This window comes from Musca autumnalis, unplaced genomic scaffold (genome assembly GCF_047663935.1).
Source record: "Musca autumnalis isolate F117 unplaced genomic scaffold, ASM4766393v1 scaffold_1, whole genome shotgun sequence".
Taxonomy (NCBI): Eukaryota; Metazoa; Arthropoda; class Insecta; order Diptera; family Muscidae; genus Musca; species Musca autumnalis.
The window spans coordinates 314,147,983-314,162,323 of NW_027411644.1; the positions used below are offsets into that span (position 1 = coordinate 314,147,983).

Here is a 14,341-nt window from a genome sequence, read left to right on the forward strand (position 1 = left end):
GTTCCAACAATAGCGAAAAATATTTTTTCTCTGCGTGCACAGCAACATTGCAGCACAGGGCATAAAAATCAACTAAAATACTTATTGTCGCAAAATCTTTTTTTATTTTGTTCATCCCATTAAATGTCATTCCAGCCTAATTTTGACTAAGTAGATTAATTAAAAATAAATAGCATCTGTACTTCTATTCTCCGTCTGTAAATGTTCTGTAGTAGCAATTCTAGTTTGACCCCAAAAGTCACGTTGACCGATTAATCGTTTATTTTTGTAGATAAGACTACTAAACATAGTTTGAACAGAAGCTGTGGCATAAACATAAATAGTTCGAATTAATCCACTTACTGTGTAACAGCATGAAATATTTGCTTATAATTTTATTATTTGCTCTTGTTGGAGCAACATTGGCTGCTGAAATTTCGGGATATTTTTATGATCCAGGTAATACATGTGGCAATGTAAGTGTTGAATTACAAAGCATCATCTATATCTAGACTATCCCGGAACATGTGTTTATGATGATTTAATGGTATGGCCTGATGATATGGGACATCCAAATAATGGCAAATGTGAACGTATCTATTGTCTGAATGAGGAAGGCTATGGCAGATTATTGAGGTTTGTTGATGCGTTAAGTGTTTATTATAAAATTTTAATTACAATGTTGCATTTATTTCAGTTGTGGTATTCAAAAAATTCCCACTGGTTGCAAATTGGGTGATGTGATTAAACCAGATGCAACATATCCTGACTGTTGTAAGAGAGAAGTTATTTGTCACTCAAATTAAAAATTAAAAAAAAAACAAGTAAGAAAAGGCTATAGTCGGACGGGGCCGACCATGTGATGCCCTACACCTTTACTCTTGGGAATTAGCTTTCCACATATTAAAATTTCTTTATGGAACAAATAAACTAAAATAAAATAAAGAAGTAACTTTGTGGAATCTGGTACCGCATCACACCAAGCTTAAATAATATAATAGTTGTTTCACAAACATCCAAGAAGGAACAAGGAGACTTCTCTCGTATCAATGAGTGAGTGTACCCCGATTCAAAAACGTAAGGACACCATGTAATTTGCAATAGTGCAAAAACTGGGAATGGGCAAATCTTGTTTTCTACACAAAACCCATTATTTATTAAGCAGTAGGCCCGTTACCTAGCAGACATGTTATTGCAATTTGCATCACTATTTCCATATGTAGTCTACTCTGCCGGTATATGTCCTCAAGGAAATAAAACATAGACAATTTTTTTTGGATTTTTCATACAAAAGTAATGGTCCATTTTACCCGCTAAATATTATCAGAGCATCATACAAAATTGTAAGCATCTGCTTCGACCTAAAGTCTTACCTCTTGCAAAATTTCGTGATTATTGAGCTATATTTGCGACCTTTAGCGTGTTTATGATTACACTACAATGAAATAACAGGGTATATTAGGCTGTAACTCTGCTATCTTATCATGTACACCAAAACAATTGACATCAATAGAAAGGTCGTATTTGAAAGGTACAAGGCCGATATTACTGCCATACAGGAAATGGGAAAGGCGTCACAACAACACCTAAAGGTGGCGCACTGTTGCCATGGCGTAAAACATGAGTTTGGTTGCAGATTCGTAGTTAGTCGGAGGCTAAAACATCTGGTATCAAGCTTCACCCCAGTGAATGAAATACTTGCTGCAATTCGAATAAAAGTTAAAGTCTTCAACATCAGCTTTATTTGCGCTCATGCTCCCACTGAAGAAAAGGACGAACAGACCGAAGATATATTTTACGAGCGCTTAGGAGAAACATATGATCGTTGCCCTGCCCATGACATTAAAATTGGAAAGGAGAATATCTTTGTCCCAACAGTCGGGAAATTCAATCTCCACAGTGAAACATCTGACAATGGTATGAGGCTGATAGACTTTGCAGCTGCAAAAACATGGTAGTTAGCAGTACCAGATTTAATCATCTCGATATTCATAAGGGCACCTGGCTGTCTCCAGATCAGATCAAGAAATCAAATTGATCATGTTGTGATAGATGGACGACATTCATCGAGCGTGTTGGATGTACGATCGTTCCGAGGCGCAAACATTGATTCGGACCACTACCTTGTTGCAGCAAAGGTACGCACCCGCTTAAACGTAGCAAACAAAGTACAAATAGACACAACACGAAAGTTAGACATCGGTAAGCTGCAGTCACAACAGGTACCACAGCATATTCCACTCAATTAGCCCAATTGCTTAATCAAAGCACACCTCATCCCGATAACATATCAGCGCAATGGCAAATCATTGCCCACTCCATGCAAACAGCCGCAAAATCCATACTTGGATACCAGAGACCTCCACCAAGGAATCCATGGTATGATCAGGAGTGTCGTGCTGCCTCCGAAGAGAAAAATGCGGCATATAGGGCTACCTTACAATCCGTACCAACGCGTAGCGCACGAGAGAGATACAGGGAGAAAAGGAGAGAAGAGAAACGTCTTTTCCGCAGAAAAAAGAGAGAGATGGAAAAGCGGGTGAAAAAATCGAGATGTACAGGAGTCAGAATGAAGTCCAAAAATTCTACCAAAGAGTCAAGCATCAAACTGATGGCTTTGGTACAGGCACATCCTCCTGTAGAGACCAGCAAGGTAATTTAGTAACTGATACAGATAGTGTACTCAGGATATGGAAAGAACATTTTTCAAAACTGTTGGTATCCAATAGCAGCGAAGACGACGAAGATACCACAGTCCCAATCCCAGAAGATGGTATTGAATGTATACCGCCCAGCCAAGATGAGGTAAAGACAGCAATAAATCGGCTGAAGAATAATAAGGCAGCACGAGCCGATGGCTTACCAGCCGAGTTGTTCAAAACCGAAGGCGACACGTTGATAAGGTGTATTCATCAGCTAGTTAGCACCATCTGGGAGGAAGAACGAGTACCCGACGATTGGAACCTGAGTATCCTGTGCCCCGTCCACAAGAAGGGAGATAAGACTGTATGCTCTAACTCCCTATTGCAGACAAGATCGTGTCAGGGATATTGTGCGAACGACTAAAGCCTATGGTCAACGAGATAATTGGACCATACCAATGCGGCTTTAGACCTGGCAAGTCCACCATTGACCAGATATTACCCTGCGGCAAATCCTGGAGAAGACCCAAGAGATGCAGATCGACACCTACCACCTTTTTGTCGATTATAAAGCAGCCTTCGACAGCCCGCTGCGTTCAAAGGTATTCCAAGCCATGTCTGAATTTGGTATCCCCGCAAAGCTCATCCGGTTTTGTAAAATGACTTTAACTGACACGAGGTCCTCAGTTAAAATAGGAAAGAACCTCTCCGAAGAGTTTGGTACCAAAAGAGGTTTCAGACAAGGAGACAGCCTTTCGTTTGATCTCTTCAACATCCTGCTGGAAAAGGTTATACGAGAGGAAAACGTTAAAATAAGTGGCACAATCTACACAAATAGCCACATGTTACTTGCTTATGCTGATGATATAGACATCATGGGCCGATAAGTAAAAGAAGTAACTGATACCTTTATGAAGGTCGAAGGAGAATCTGCTAAAGTGAGTCTGGCGGTAAACGGTGAGAAGACCAAGTTGATGGTGTCGACGCGTAATGTGTCCATTGAGCTCGGACCGACTGTGGAAGTTGTTTCCTATAATATTGAGGTAGTAAAAGACTTCGTCTACGTCGGCACCTCCTTAAATACAACAAACGACATCAGTTGTGAAATAAAAAGAATAATTGTATTGGCCAACAGATGCTACTTTGGTTTAAGTAAGCAGTTTAAAACAAAGCCACATCTTGTCAAACAAAAATAACGCTTTACAAAACACTGATACTACCCGTACTGATGTATGGCTCCGAAGCCTGGGTACTTGCGCAAGCAGACATGGCAGTGCTTGGTGTGTTTGAGAGAAAAATTCTTCGAAAGATCTACGGACCAATCTGCGTTGACGGTGAATGTCGACGTCGCATGAACCTCGAGCTGTATCTGCTATATAACGACATCAATATTGTTAAACGTATCGAGATGGGTACCACCGTGGTGCAATGGTATGCACACCCGCCTTGCACGTTGGAGGTCGTGGGTTCGATTCCCCGGCCAAGCAACATCAAACAATTTTCAACGGTCGCAAAATGCCCCTCAGTAATGTTGGCGACATTTCCTGAGTATTTCAGCCATGTAAAACTTCTCTACAAGTGGTGTCTTAAGACACGCCGTTCGGACTCGGCGATAAACTGTAGGTCCCATATCATTGAGCTAATATGAATCGGGGTGCACTCATTGATATGAGAGAAGTCTCCCTTGTCCCATCGGGGATGTTTGTGGAACAATTATATCGAGATGCAGCGATTGCGTTGGCTAGGCCATACTATAAGAATGAACGATGATGAACCCGCTAAAAAGACTTATAAACGCGGACCGCTTGGCGGTGCACGCAGAATTGGCAGGCCAAGGAATAGATGGCGCAACCAAGTGGATGATAAGATGAAAAGGCGCGGTATTCCAGAGTGCGAAGCAACAAATAGAGAGAATCTTTTCTTTGTTCGGCCTATGGAACAAATGTTCTGTAATGGGCCAGCTAAGTAAGGAAGTATGTTGTCCTTGCGGCTCCCTTTACGACGGTATAAACTTTTTCTTGCGCGAGTTCATACTTCTTCAGATATTGGCCTAAAAGCTCCAAGAAATCCTGACAGCACCAACCAAAATGGCAAATCTGTAAAATAATTCTCGCAGGGAATTTCTGACTATATTTTTGCACATTCTGGAAAAATTAAGTTTATGAGCTCCACTCGCATCGTTTTGATAATTTTTATTAGTAGGTTGTTCTGGCGGCCTCATTTTCAACGGTACAATTTTTTTCCGGAGTAAGTCAATACTTCCTGAGATAATGGCCCAAAAGCTCCAAAACCCTGCCGGCACGTACTAAAGTGGATATTGTGCAAGATAACTTTAAAACAAACCAAACTTAGTAAATAATTAAATATTTCGAGTCTTTTATGAAAAAGCATGGTTACTAAAAATGTTTCATATATGTCAATGATTTGGTATACGGTACGTACAGGTTTTAAAGCAAACTTGTGATACAAAATTAGTATATTTTATATACGGCATAATTACCTGTGTTAGTCGTTTTTTGTGTCAGTGGCTGAGGGTATTTCTCCGTCAGCACCGCTGACTGATACTTTCTTACTTGTTTCTTTTTAACCTTTTGATACTAAACTGTATGGAGAAGTTCTTTCTTGTTTTATCTGAGGGCCGGGTATCGGTTGAGCCTTATAGGAATACAAAATTGAAACATCGATTTGAATATCTTTGAACGTTTAAGTATAAGTCCGGCTGATACGTATAAAATATCAAAATCTTCCTGGTCACATTACAACAACAAACGCATAAACTTCTAGATTAGCTAAAATCGTTAAAACCTAGCAAGGCTAACCGGTCGCAGGTCCATTGGTACCCAGCAAAATTTTATGGAAGTGGTTTCATGCGATGTCATGAGTTTACTTGATCTTTTGGATTGGTTCAAATGAAGTCGTAAAACATCCCACTTTTCTTCAACATTGGAAACAATTACATGCATGCTAAGTGCAATTTATGAAGCATCGAAAATGTTCTTCCAATTTTTATTCCATATTTTAGTGTAAAAATTAAACGTTTGTTTCCAATTTGGGTTCTTCCTGTTCATTAAGATGACATGCCAAAGGGTTAGTGCAAATAGTATCCTAGGTAGTTAGTTGGGAGTTGGTTGCCAATGGGTTGGTAAATATGTCATTCCACGGGGTTAGTGAAAGTGCAATGCTAAGAATCTGAGAATGAATGGAAAGAATGGGTGAAGAAGCTAAAAAGATGGCATTGCTAATCACTTGCACTCATGCTTGGGATAGGATCTTTGGCATCAAACATTTTACTGCGTGACCATGCACAGCGCCAACATATTCCACACAACGACTAATTCCGCAGTTGCGGAAACAAATAAGGGAGGAAACGGTTGAACACCTTATCTGTTCCTGCCTTGGACGAATACAAAGAAGATTGAAAATTTTGAAACGGCCGTTCCTACACGGTCTTGCTGAGATAACCGAACTAGATCTGGAAGGCCTTTAAAGGTTTCTTAATTCATCAGGCTGGATATAATAACAATAACTAAGGTAAGTGTCGATTTTTATTTCTTGGGTATTTTCTAGATTTTCCGTAGGGTAAATGTCTTGAGAATTGTGGATATCCCACGTCTAAAGCCATTTTGATATGATTCAATTATTTAATTGACCATAGGCTTTAGTCATTGAAGAAATGCCATAAACACGACTTTTTTGCGGACGGGATGTAGGATGTTCACATTACAATTACAAGATACACGATCATCCTACCAGATGGTACTAACTATAGATGCATACACCTTTTACTCCTCCAGTCTGGAATACCTCGACTGGCAAACCATCGGCTCCTGCGGCCTTATAATTTTTCAGTCGGTTTTTTTGCTGCTTTTATCTCATCTTGGCCGGGCTGTACACATTCAATACCATCTTCTTGGATTAGATCTGTGGCATATTCGTCGTCTTCATTATAGGATACCAACAGTTGGGAGAAATACTCTTTAGCCTGAGTACACTATATGAATCTGTTAACAGATTACATTGGCCTGTAAGTTTGATGTTTGACACTTTGTTAGAAATTTCTGACTTCATTCTATCTCCCGTACATCACGATTTTTGCATACTCCCTCCTTTCCATTTCTCTTTTTACCGGGTAAAAACACGTTTCTCCTTTCTCCCGATACCCTCTCGTGTGCTACTCGTAATTACTAATCGGTTCTTGGCGGATGTCTCTGGTTTCCACGATTGGTTTTTGCGGCTGGTTGCATGGAGTTGACAATACCTTCTCAATGTGCTGATATAGTATCGGAATAAGGAGTGCTTTCGTGAAGTAGTTGAGTGAAAAATGTGCCTTACGAATGTCGATATGCTTAAATCTGGTGCTGCTAGCTACAGTATTATTTGCCGCTGTGAAGCTTCAGAATCATTCCATTGTCAGATGTTTCACTGTGGAGATTGAATTTCCCAACAATTGGACCAAGGATAGACGTTTGAGTTTCCCAGTGGTCACAAAACATTTTGGTATAGCCCCCATATGAAGGTATCTGCCGATTTTAGGTGTTTTAAGGAGTTTAGCTGCATTTGTTGACCGAACTATCTGTAATTTGACATTTGAAGTTCTCACTTTGAAAATATTCTATATCGGCCTACGTTTTGGTATAGCCCCCACATACCGATACCTCCCGATTTTTGGTACTTTGAAAATTTTGATCTACATTTGAGATTTCCAGTGGTTACAAAACTTCTCCTCCAAAAATTTTCAACATAGTTTCCCACTATGATATAGCCCCACGGTGTGCCTTAACCAAATTTAAATGGAAGGTGCTTACACCTGGGAAGTTTTTGCAGATTCTGAAACTACAATGCTCATAGATGAGAAATATCAAGAAACAAAAAAATCACCGGAGGGATTTTCAAATAAATCGCGATTTAAGTTCACATGTTTAGGGGTTCTTTAGGCTTTCACGATTTTGCTTGGAAACCGCGATTCCTATATAAATGGGCCTAAAGAAAATGTTGTAGCTGTTAAAATTCTCCACAAGATTGACTTTTATTATGTTTTCTTAGGTTTTACCGTTTTTGAGCTATAGAAGTTCAAATTGAGACAATGCACTGACTGTATCGCCCCCTAAAATGTGAACTTAAATCGCGATTTATTTGAAAATCCCTCGGGCGATTTGATTGTTTCTTGATATTTCTCATCTATGAGCATTGTAGTTTCAAAATCTGCAAAAACTTCCCAGGTGTAAGCACTTTCCATTTAAAATTAGTTAAGGCGCACCGTGGAACCCATATCAAGGTGCCGACCGAATGAAGACATGTTTAGATGTATTTTCTGACCTGTTTTAGGCATTTGGGGAATCCGTGGTCACAAAATAATTATCCCATTTTAGTTCAGGCCGAACTTAAAGCGTTTTTTGGTATCGTTCTTATGGATAAGCGCCCGGGACATGTTAGCTTAATACCTTTAAAGGCAGTTTCACAGGTGACCTCACGAGGACTGTGTTGAAACGGACCATAATAAGTCCACGTCTATGTCGTGCTAAAACCGGTGAGGACCGTTTCGTACCCCCGGTAACTGTGATCAATTGACTATGTATAATAGACTAGTTTTAACTCAAAGGGAATACATCGATGTCGGATTTTTTAATGCGGCACCCCCTAATGTTTTAAGTTTTGTTAGATTTTAAGATTGACAACGTTTGAGTACAATCGGAAAATTTACTAGTTCATTTCTGCGGCTAAGCAAGTAACCCTACAACAAATTTTGATAATCTGATCAGATTTTATCCGATTATACTCAAACGTTGTCAATGTTAAAATCTAACAAAACTAAACACTTTAGGGGGGTGCCGAAAAAAATCCGACATGGATTTTTAAAACCATCCTAATGTATAATTGTATTCATTTCAGCATTGTAAACAAATTATAAGTCCTACAAGATTTAGAATGTCGAAGTGTTTACAACATGACAAAACTTTCACTACAAAAATGCAATGTTGCACTTTGACAGTAGTTTATTTTCAAGATAAGGATCACATTTGTTTAAAATTGAACTATTGAATACTGAAAATTAGCAAACAAAACACAACATTTATAGAAATCTTAAATTGAAATTAAAATCAGTTTTTCACTAGATTGAGCAATATAAACGTGATATACCGGACAATTCTGTTTCAGTACTATTCTGATATTTAGCACATAAAACATGCAATTTTTCACTTTCGTTCTATTTGTAACACTATTGGCTGTTGGGCATTGTTCTCCAGCCCGTGGAGTTTTTTCAGATCCAGGTGAAGTAAAAAAATTAGACTGTTCATTCGTCCACATTTTTTTTTTTTTTGCTTTTTCAATTGATATTGGCATTTAAATTTTTATGAAAACTAAATTTTAGCCCATCCTGACAAGTGTGATTTTAAGGACTTCGTATTGTTTCCTGGTGAAAAGCAACAACCAAAAGGTCGATGTGTTCAGTACTTTTGTAAAGATTCAAGTGGTTTCGGTATGAATGCGTACGTCTAGTGAAGTACATAGATAATATTAGACGTTTGACCAAACCTTGTATTTGTTATTTGTTTTAGTTGCGTCGTAAGAGAAGTCATGGAACCATGTAAATATGGAGATTATATTGATCCTGAAGGCCCCTATCCAAATTGCTGTGAAAGGAAGGTTGTGTGCCCGTAAATTGTTCAATTGTTGAATCTAAATATTTAAAACGGAAAAAACGCAAAATACATTCTGAAATTGTCAAAGTATTTTATAGATCCAACAATAAAATGTAATATATTTGTAATATATTTCATAGTTATGGTTTTAATATTTTGACGTTCCTCGATCACATCCGTCCGTCCGTTTGCTGTAATCACTGTAGCATCCATAAAAATGCAATGATGATGCATCTTTTGTTTGCAGGTTGTTCAAATTCGATGATGGGCTATATCGGTCCACGTTCTGGTATAGCCCCCATATAACAGTACCGCCCGATTTCAAGTATTTTGACGTTTTTAGTCACATTTTCAGACCGAATAAGCTATAGTTTCGCATTTAGAGTGACCAAAAAGCTTATCTTCCACAAAATATAGGCATAGGTCCATGTTTGGTATAACCCACATATAACGGCTCCGCCCGATTTCATGTATTTTGAATTTAACGTCACACTTTCAGAGTGAATTAGCTATACTTTGGTATTTAGGGTTCCTAGTGGTTACACAATGTATATTCTGTAAATTGTACACATAGGTCCAGGTATTGGTATAGCTCCCATATAACGGAATTAGCTATGATGTGACATTTAGGGTTCCCATTACCCAAGAAACTAATCTTCCATAAATTATGGATATGGGTGCCACCGTGGTGCAATGGTATGCACGCCCGCCTTGCACGTAGAAGGTCGTGGATTCGATACCCAGGCCAGGCAACATCAAACATTTTCAACGGTGGAAAAATACCCCTCGAGTATTTCAGCCGTGTAAAATTTCTGTCTTAGAACACGCCGTTCGGACCCGGCGATAATCTGTAGGTCCCATATCATTGAGCTAATATGAATCGGGGTGCACTCATTGATATGAGAGAAGTCTTCCTTGTCGCGCCTGGGATGTTTGCGGAACAATTATAATTATTATTATATCCACATTTATAGACTGAATTTTGAATTTGCTATATCTTGGATTTTGGGTTTCTATTAGTCATGCAACTTATCTACCAACAATTGTTGGTTAAAGTCCATGTTTGGGTGTAGCCCCATATAACGGTACCGTCAGATTTCAAGCAATTTGGCGTTTTTATCCACATTTCCAAACCGAATTATGTATAATTTGCCTTTTTGGGTTACTGGTGGTCACAACATGTACATATCTACCAAATATTGTGGATATATGACCTGTTATTGGATAGCCTCCATATAACGTTACCGTCCAATTTAGGTAATTTGACGTTTTCACCTACATTTTCAGACCGATTTTATCTACATTTTCAGACCGAAGTAGCTATAATTTGGCACTTAAAATAGTCCCGTATGACCACCGACTTCAAGTTGTTTATTAAGTTTTTATCTACAGTTTCGGCAAAGATTGGATGTAATTTGTATTTGTAGTTCCAAGTGGTTAAAATTTGTCCAACAACAATTTTAGACATACAGTGTCGGCCAGTTATTAAGGGACAATAAATTCAGTTTAATAGATAACTCGATTTCATTCAAAAATGTGATGATTTTTATAAAACAAATTTTGTATCCGATCCCCCATATGTGGGGGAAGGACATCCCACTTTTTTAAAAATGGTCCATTTTAGTCTGGCCAGCTAATTAGGGATATTAGTAGTAAAATAAATTTTAATGCTAATTGGAACACACTTTTATACCAGAATAGTTTGTATTTAGTTAGTTAATAGTGTATTGAGATGATTAGGAAATAGTTCAGATTTTGTACCGATTTCGGAACGAATGTCGGAAAGAAATTTCCTTTCCGAATTTCCCAAGGATTTTCTTCAGGTTTCGTTACGAAATCGGACCGAAATCGATCCGATGTCGCTAAGACATTTCGTTCCGAAATTATGTCAACCACTTCATACAACTTTCGTTAAGATATCGTTACGATTTCGGATCAGATATCGGACGTATCGTCCGAATTTTGTTCCGATTTCGTTACGATGTCGGTACGATTGGTTTTCCGAACAATTTCAATTACAGCTCCATACTGGGTGTACATTTATCCTTAAATTACTTATTAACCAGTTTGGATGAGTTACTATGGTGAAAATCATATTTTAAGGATGAGGCTCTTTTAAATCAAAAAAATATGGTAATCTGATCATTAGCATGCTACTTATTTCAACAACTGGAGTTTTTCGACATGGAGGAAAGTTTATGTGTGCCATTTTAAAACTACACAATTAAAACAACTTTTTGTTTATCGGCACCGGATAATTTTTCCAGCAATATAAACATCATTTCCCTCAAAAATGAGTAGCATCGATTGGTTTCGATGTGAAAATGTACTTTGTTCCATACAGAAGCTAACACAAGGATGCCTGGGGCTTCCATCAATGTTGGGTGTTTTTCATCCTTTGTAAAATTTGTGCATGTAAATGATCCCTCATCCAAATTTAGGTAAATTTTATAGGTAGGCATGCTTATGACCAGATAACCATATTTTGTTGCCTTAAAAATGCCTCATAACTCATCCTTAAAATTGGATTTTCAGCCTAATGACTCATCCAAACTGGTTAATAAGTAATTTAAGGAGAAATCTACACCCAGTATGGAGCGGTAATTGCAGTGTATGGCTCGGAATGTAGTCTGGCATTACTAAAAATATAATTTGTTATTAAGAACCAAATAAATATAATTTTTCTGAATTAACCGATAATAAGACCTAAAGCACATTATTGGGGATTATAGTAATACTTCGGCCCCTTAAAGGACTTACGGTGGCAAGCATGAAATCACCCAGCAAACCAATCGTACCGACATCTTAACGAAATCGGAACAAAATTCGGACGATACGTCCGATATCTGATCCGAAATCGTTACGATATCTTAACGAAAGATGTATGAAGTGGTTGACATAAATTCGGAACGAAATGTCGGAGCGACATCGTATCGATTTCGATCCGATTTCGTAACGAAATCTGAAGAAAATCCTTGGGAAATTCGGAAAGGAAATTTCTTTCCGACATTCGTTCCGAAATCGGAACGAAATCGGTACAAAATCTGAACTATTTCCGCTGCGAACAATCGTTTAGAAATCGGAACGAAATCTGAACGACGTTGCTTCCGAAATTGTTCAGACGTGTCGGACATCCGACATTTGGTTTGCTTGGCAGTTAAATACACTATTAACTAACTAATACATGCAATTTTTGTACAAAAATGTGCATCAGTCAACATTAAAATTGATTTTACTTCCCCCACATATGGTGAAATCTCAGTACGTTTTGAAATCACTCGATAGTGCTTCTAGCAATACCTTATATGGAAAATTTATTTAATTGAAATCTTCACATTTTTTAATGAAATCGAGTAATCTATTAAACTGAATTTATTGTCCCTAATTAGGTGGCCGCAACTGTAGGTCTTCCTACCCTCGATTTCACGTATTTTCATGTTTTTAGAATACCGAATTAGCTAAAAGAAGTAAGAGAGGGTTATAGTCGGACAGGACGGCCATGTGATACCCTACTCCACTACACCTGGACACTATTTTCCAAAGAATTTATTTAATTGCAACATATTTTAGCCTTCCGGTCATACATACATACATAATTTGATATACATGGTTACATACCAGGGAACCATACCATACCATTACTGGAATCGTATTTTATAATAACCAATCGAGGCTTTTTCGCTACATATTATTAAAACAAGTTAGAACGTATCAGTCAGCTGTGCCGACGGAGATATACCATCAGCCTCGAACAGAAAGAAAATAAGTAAACCTAATATTTATAACGTCTCTATGTTTTTTTTTTTAATGTTGGCCAATTTCAAAAGAAGAATGGACTTTGACCCACAAAAAATTGTACCGTCGTAACAAGGGCCGCAAAGACAAAAAAATTCAAAAAAATTGAAACAATCCGTGGCGAATCTCTGAACGGCACTGTTTCCAAAATTTGTGTGGGGTGCACACGAAGGCGTGTTCCGTCTTCCAAGTCACTAAGAAATAATACCATGTACAAAATTAAGACCAAACCGGTTTCTCCCTTCTAGGGTTATCTTAGGCACTAGCCAGTTTAGTTGGCGTCGTCTCATAAAGTATGGACTTGCCCCAAAAAAAAAGTTGCACCGTCGTAAAAGGGGCGGCAAGGCGAACAACTTTCACACAAATTCAAAACGGTTCGAGAAGAGCTGTTAAACTATACTTTTCCCAAAGGAGTGGGCCAATATAGTCCATATCCGAATTTGATAAATATGTACATGGAAGTAATATTTCCTAGTTTGGAACCATACGGTTAATTCTTTCTGGAACTATCGTGTGAATAATCTTAGGGAAAATTTTTTGACCGATATGGCCCATCTTCGTACTTAAAGTAAGTTTGGACAAACTTAGAACCAAATAGGTTGATTCTTCGATAGTTATCGTGCGTAACAGTCTGGCTGGCTGACATAATGGACGGACATGGGTCGACTCCAAATTGTCTGAAATGGATTTCGTCCAACCATACTTGGCGTCTAAAAATCATTATTTCGATAATCTCGTTGGCCTAAATGCTGAGGGTATAAACAAATATTAAAATAATTTTAGAAAATATAAATAGTTTTCGGTGAGTACGTACCTCAACATAATTGTCATCTATGGAAAGTTCAAGAGATCGTTTTTCAAAACATAACATACGCGGTGGCAACCGTAAAATTGGAAGCAACCTTATTTAAAATTTCCCTGATCGGACTATGATTGCGACCTACAGAGCAGATACAAATTCGGATAAAAATTCGGTTTTTGGTCCATTTCACCCCCTAAATATTTTACGATCATTACCAATAAAAATAGCAATCTATTCTGATGTGAAGCCGACCTCCATAACAAATTTCGTGACGATCGGTCCATAATTGCAGCCTGGAGTTTGATTATAATTTATAATGGACAGACGGACACACAGACGGACGGACACACATCGCTATATCGCTTTATCTCGTCGAGATATGAAAAATTGTATATAGCATTTCCAAATTAAATGAAACCTTTTCCAAATTGAGTGAAACTTTTTCCAAATTGAATGAAACCTTTTCCAAATCTATTGTGTGA

At 38.1% G+C, this 14,341-nt stretch overlaps 2 protein-coding genes across 2 annotated transcripts; both read left to right on the forward strand.

The window, feature by feature from the left end:
* Positions 1 to 279: 279 nt before the first annotated feature.
* Positions 280 to 6,152, forward strand: LOC141391469 (U-scoloptoxin(16)-Ssd1a-like). The gene is made up of 3 exons (XM_073964346.1): positions 280 to 438; positions 492 to 615; positions 677 to 6,152. The coding sequence occupies exons 1-3, from the start codon at positions 354 to 356 to the stop codon at positions 783 to 785; spliced, it is 318 nt and encodes a 105-aa protein (XP_073820447.1). The 5' UTR covers positions 280 to 353; the 3' UTR covers positions 786 to 6,152.
* Positions 6,153 to 8,711: 2,559 nt separating this feature from the next.
* On the forward strand, positions 8,712 to 9,394 carry LOC141391470 (uncharacterized). Its single transcript, XM_073964347.1, has 3 exons — positions 8,712 to 8,890; positions 8,992 to 9,109; positions 9,179 to 9,394. Exons 1-3 carry the CDS (start codon positions 8,806 to 8,808, stop codon positions 9,279 to 9,281), a joined length of 306 nt encoding a protein of 101 aa, XP_073820448.1. The 5' UTR covers positions 8,712 to 8,805; the 3' UTR covers positions 9,282 to 9,394.
* The last annotated feature ends 4,947 nt before the right edge of the window (positions 9,395 to 14,341 follow it).

Excerpts from the sequence above, each read along its gene's own strand:
- LOC141391469 (XM_073964346.1), top strand. The coding sequence starts at position 354 with ATGAAATATTTGCTTATAATTTTATTATTTGCTCTTGTTGGAGCAACA. Across the intron at positions 439-491 it reads GGGATATTTTTATGATCCAG|ACTATCCCGGAACATGTGTT; the intron begins GTAATACATGTG and ends ATCTATATCTAG. Across the intron at positions 616-676 it reads GGCTATGGCAGATTATTGAG|TTGTGGTATTCAAAAAATTC; the intron begins GTTTGTTGATGC and ends CATTTATTTCAG.
- LOC141391470 (XM_073964347.1), top strand. The coding sequence starts at position 8,806 with ATGCAATTTTTCACTTTCGTTCTATTTGTAACACTATTGGCTGTTGGG. Across the intron at positions 8,891-8,991 it reads TGGAGTTTTTTCAGATCCAG|CCCATCCTGACAAGTGTGAT; the intron begins GTGAAGTAAAAA and ends ACTAAATTTTAG. Across the intron at positions 9,110-9,178 it reads AGTGGTTTCGGTATGAATGC|TTGCGTCGTAAGAGAAGTCA; the intron begins GTACGTCTAGTG and ends TATTTGTTTTAG.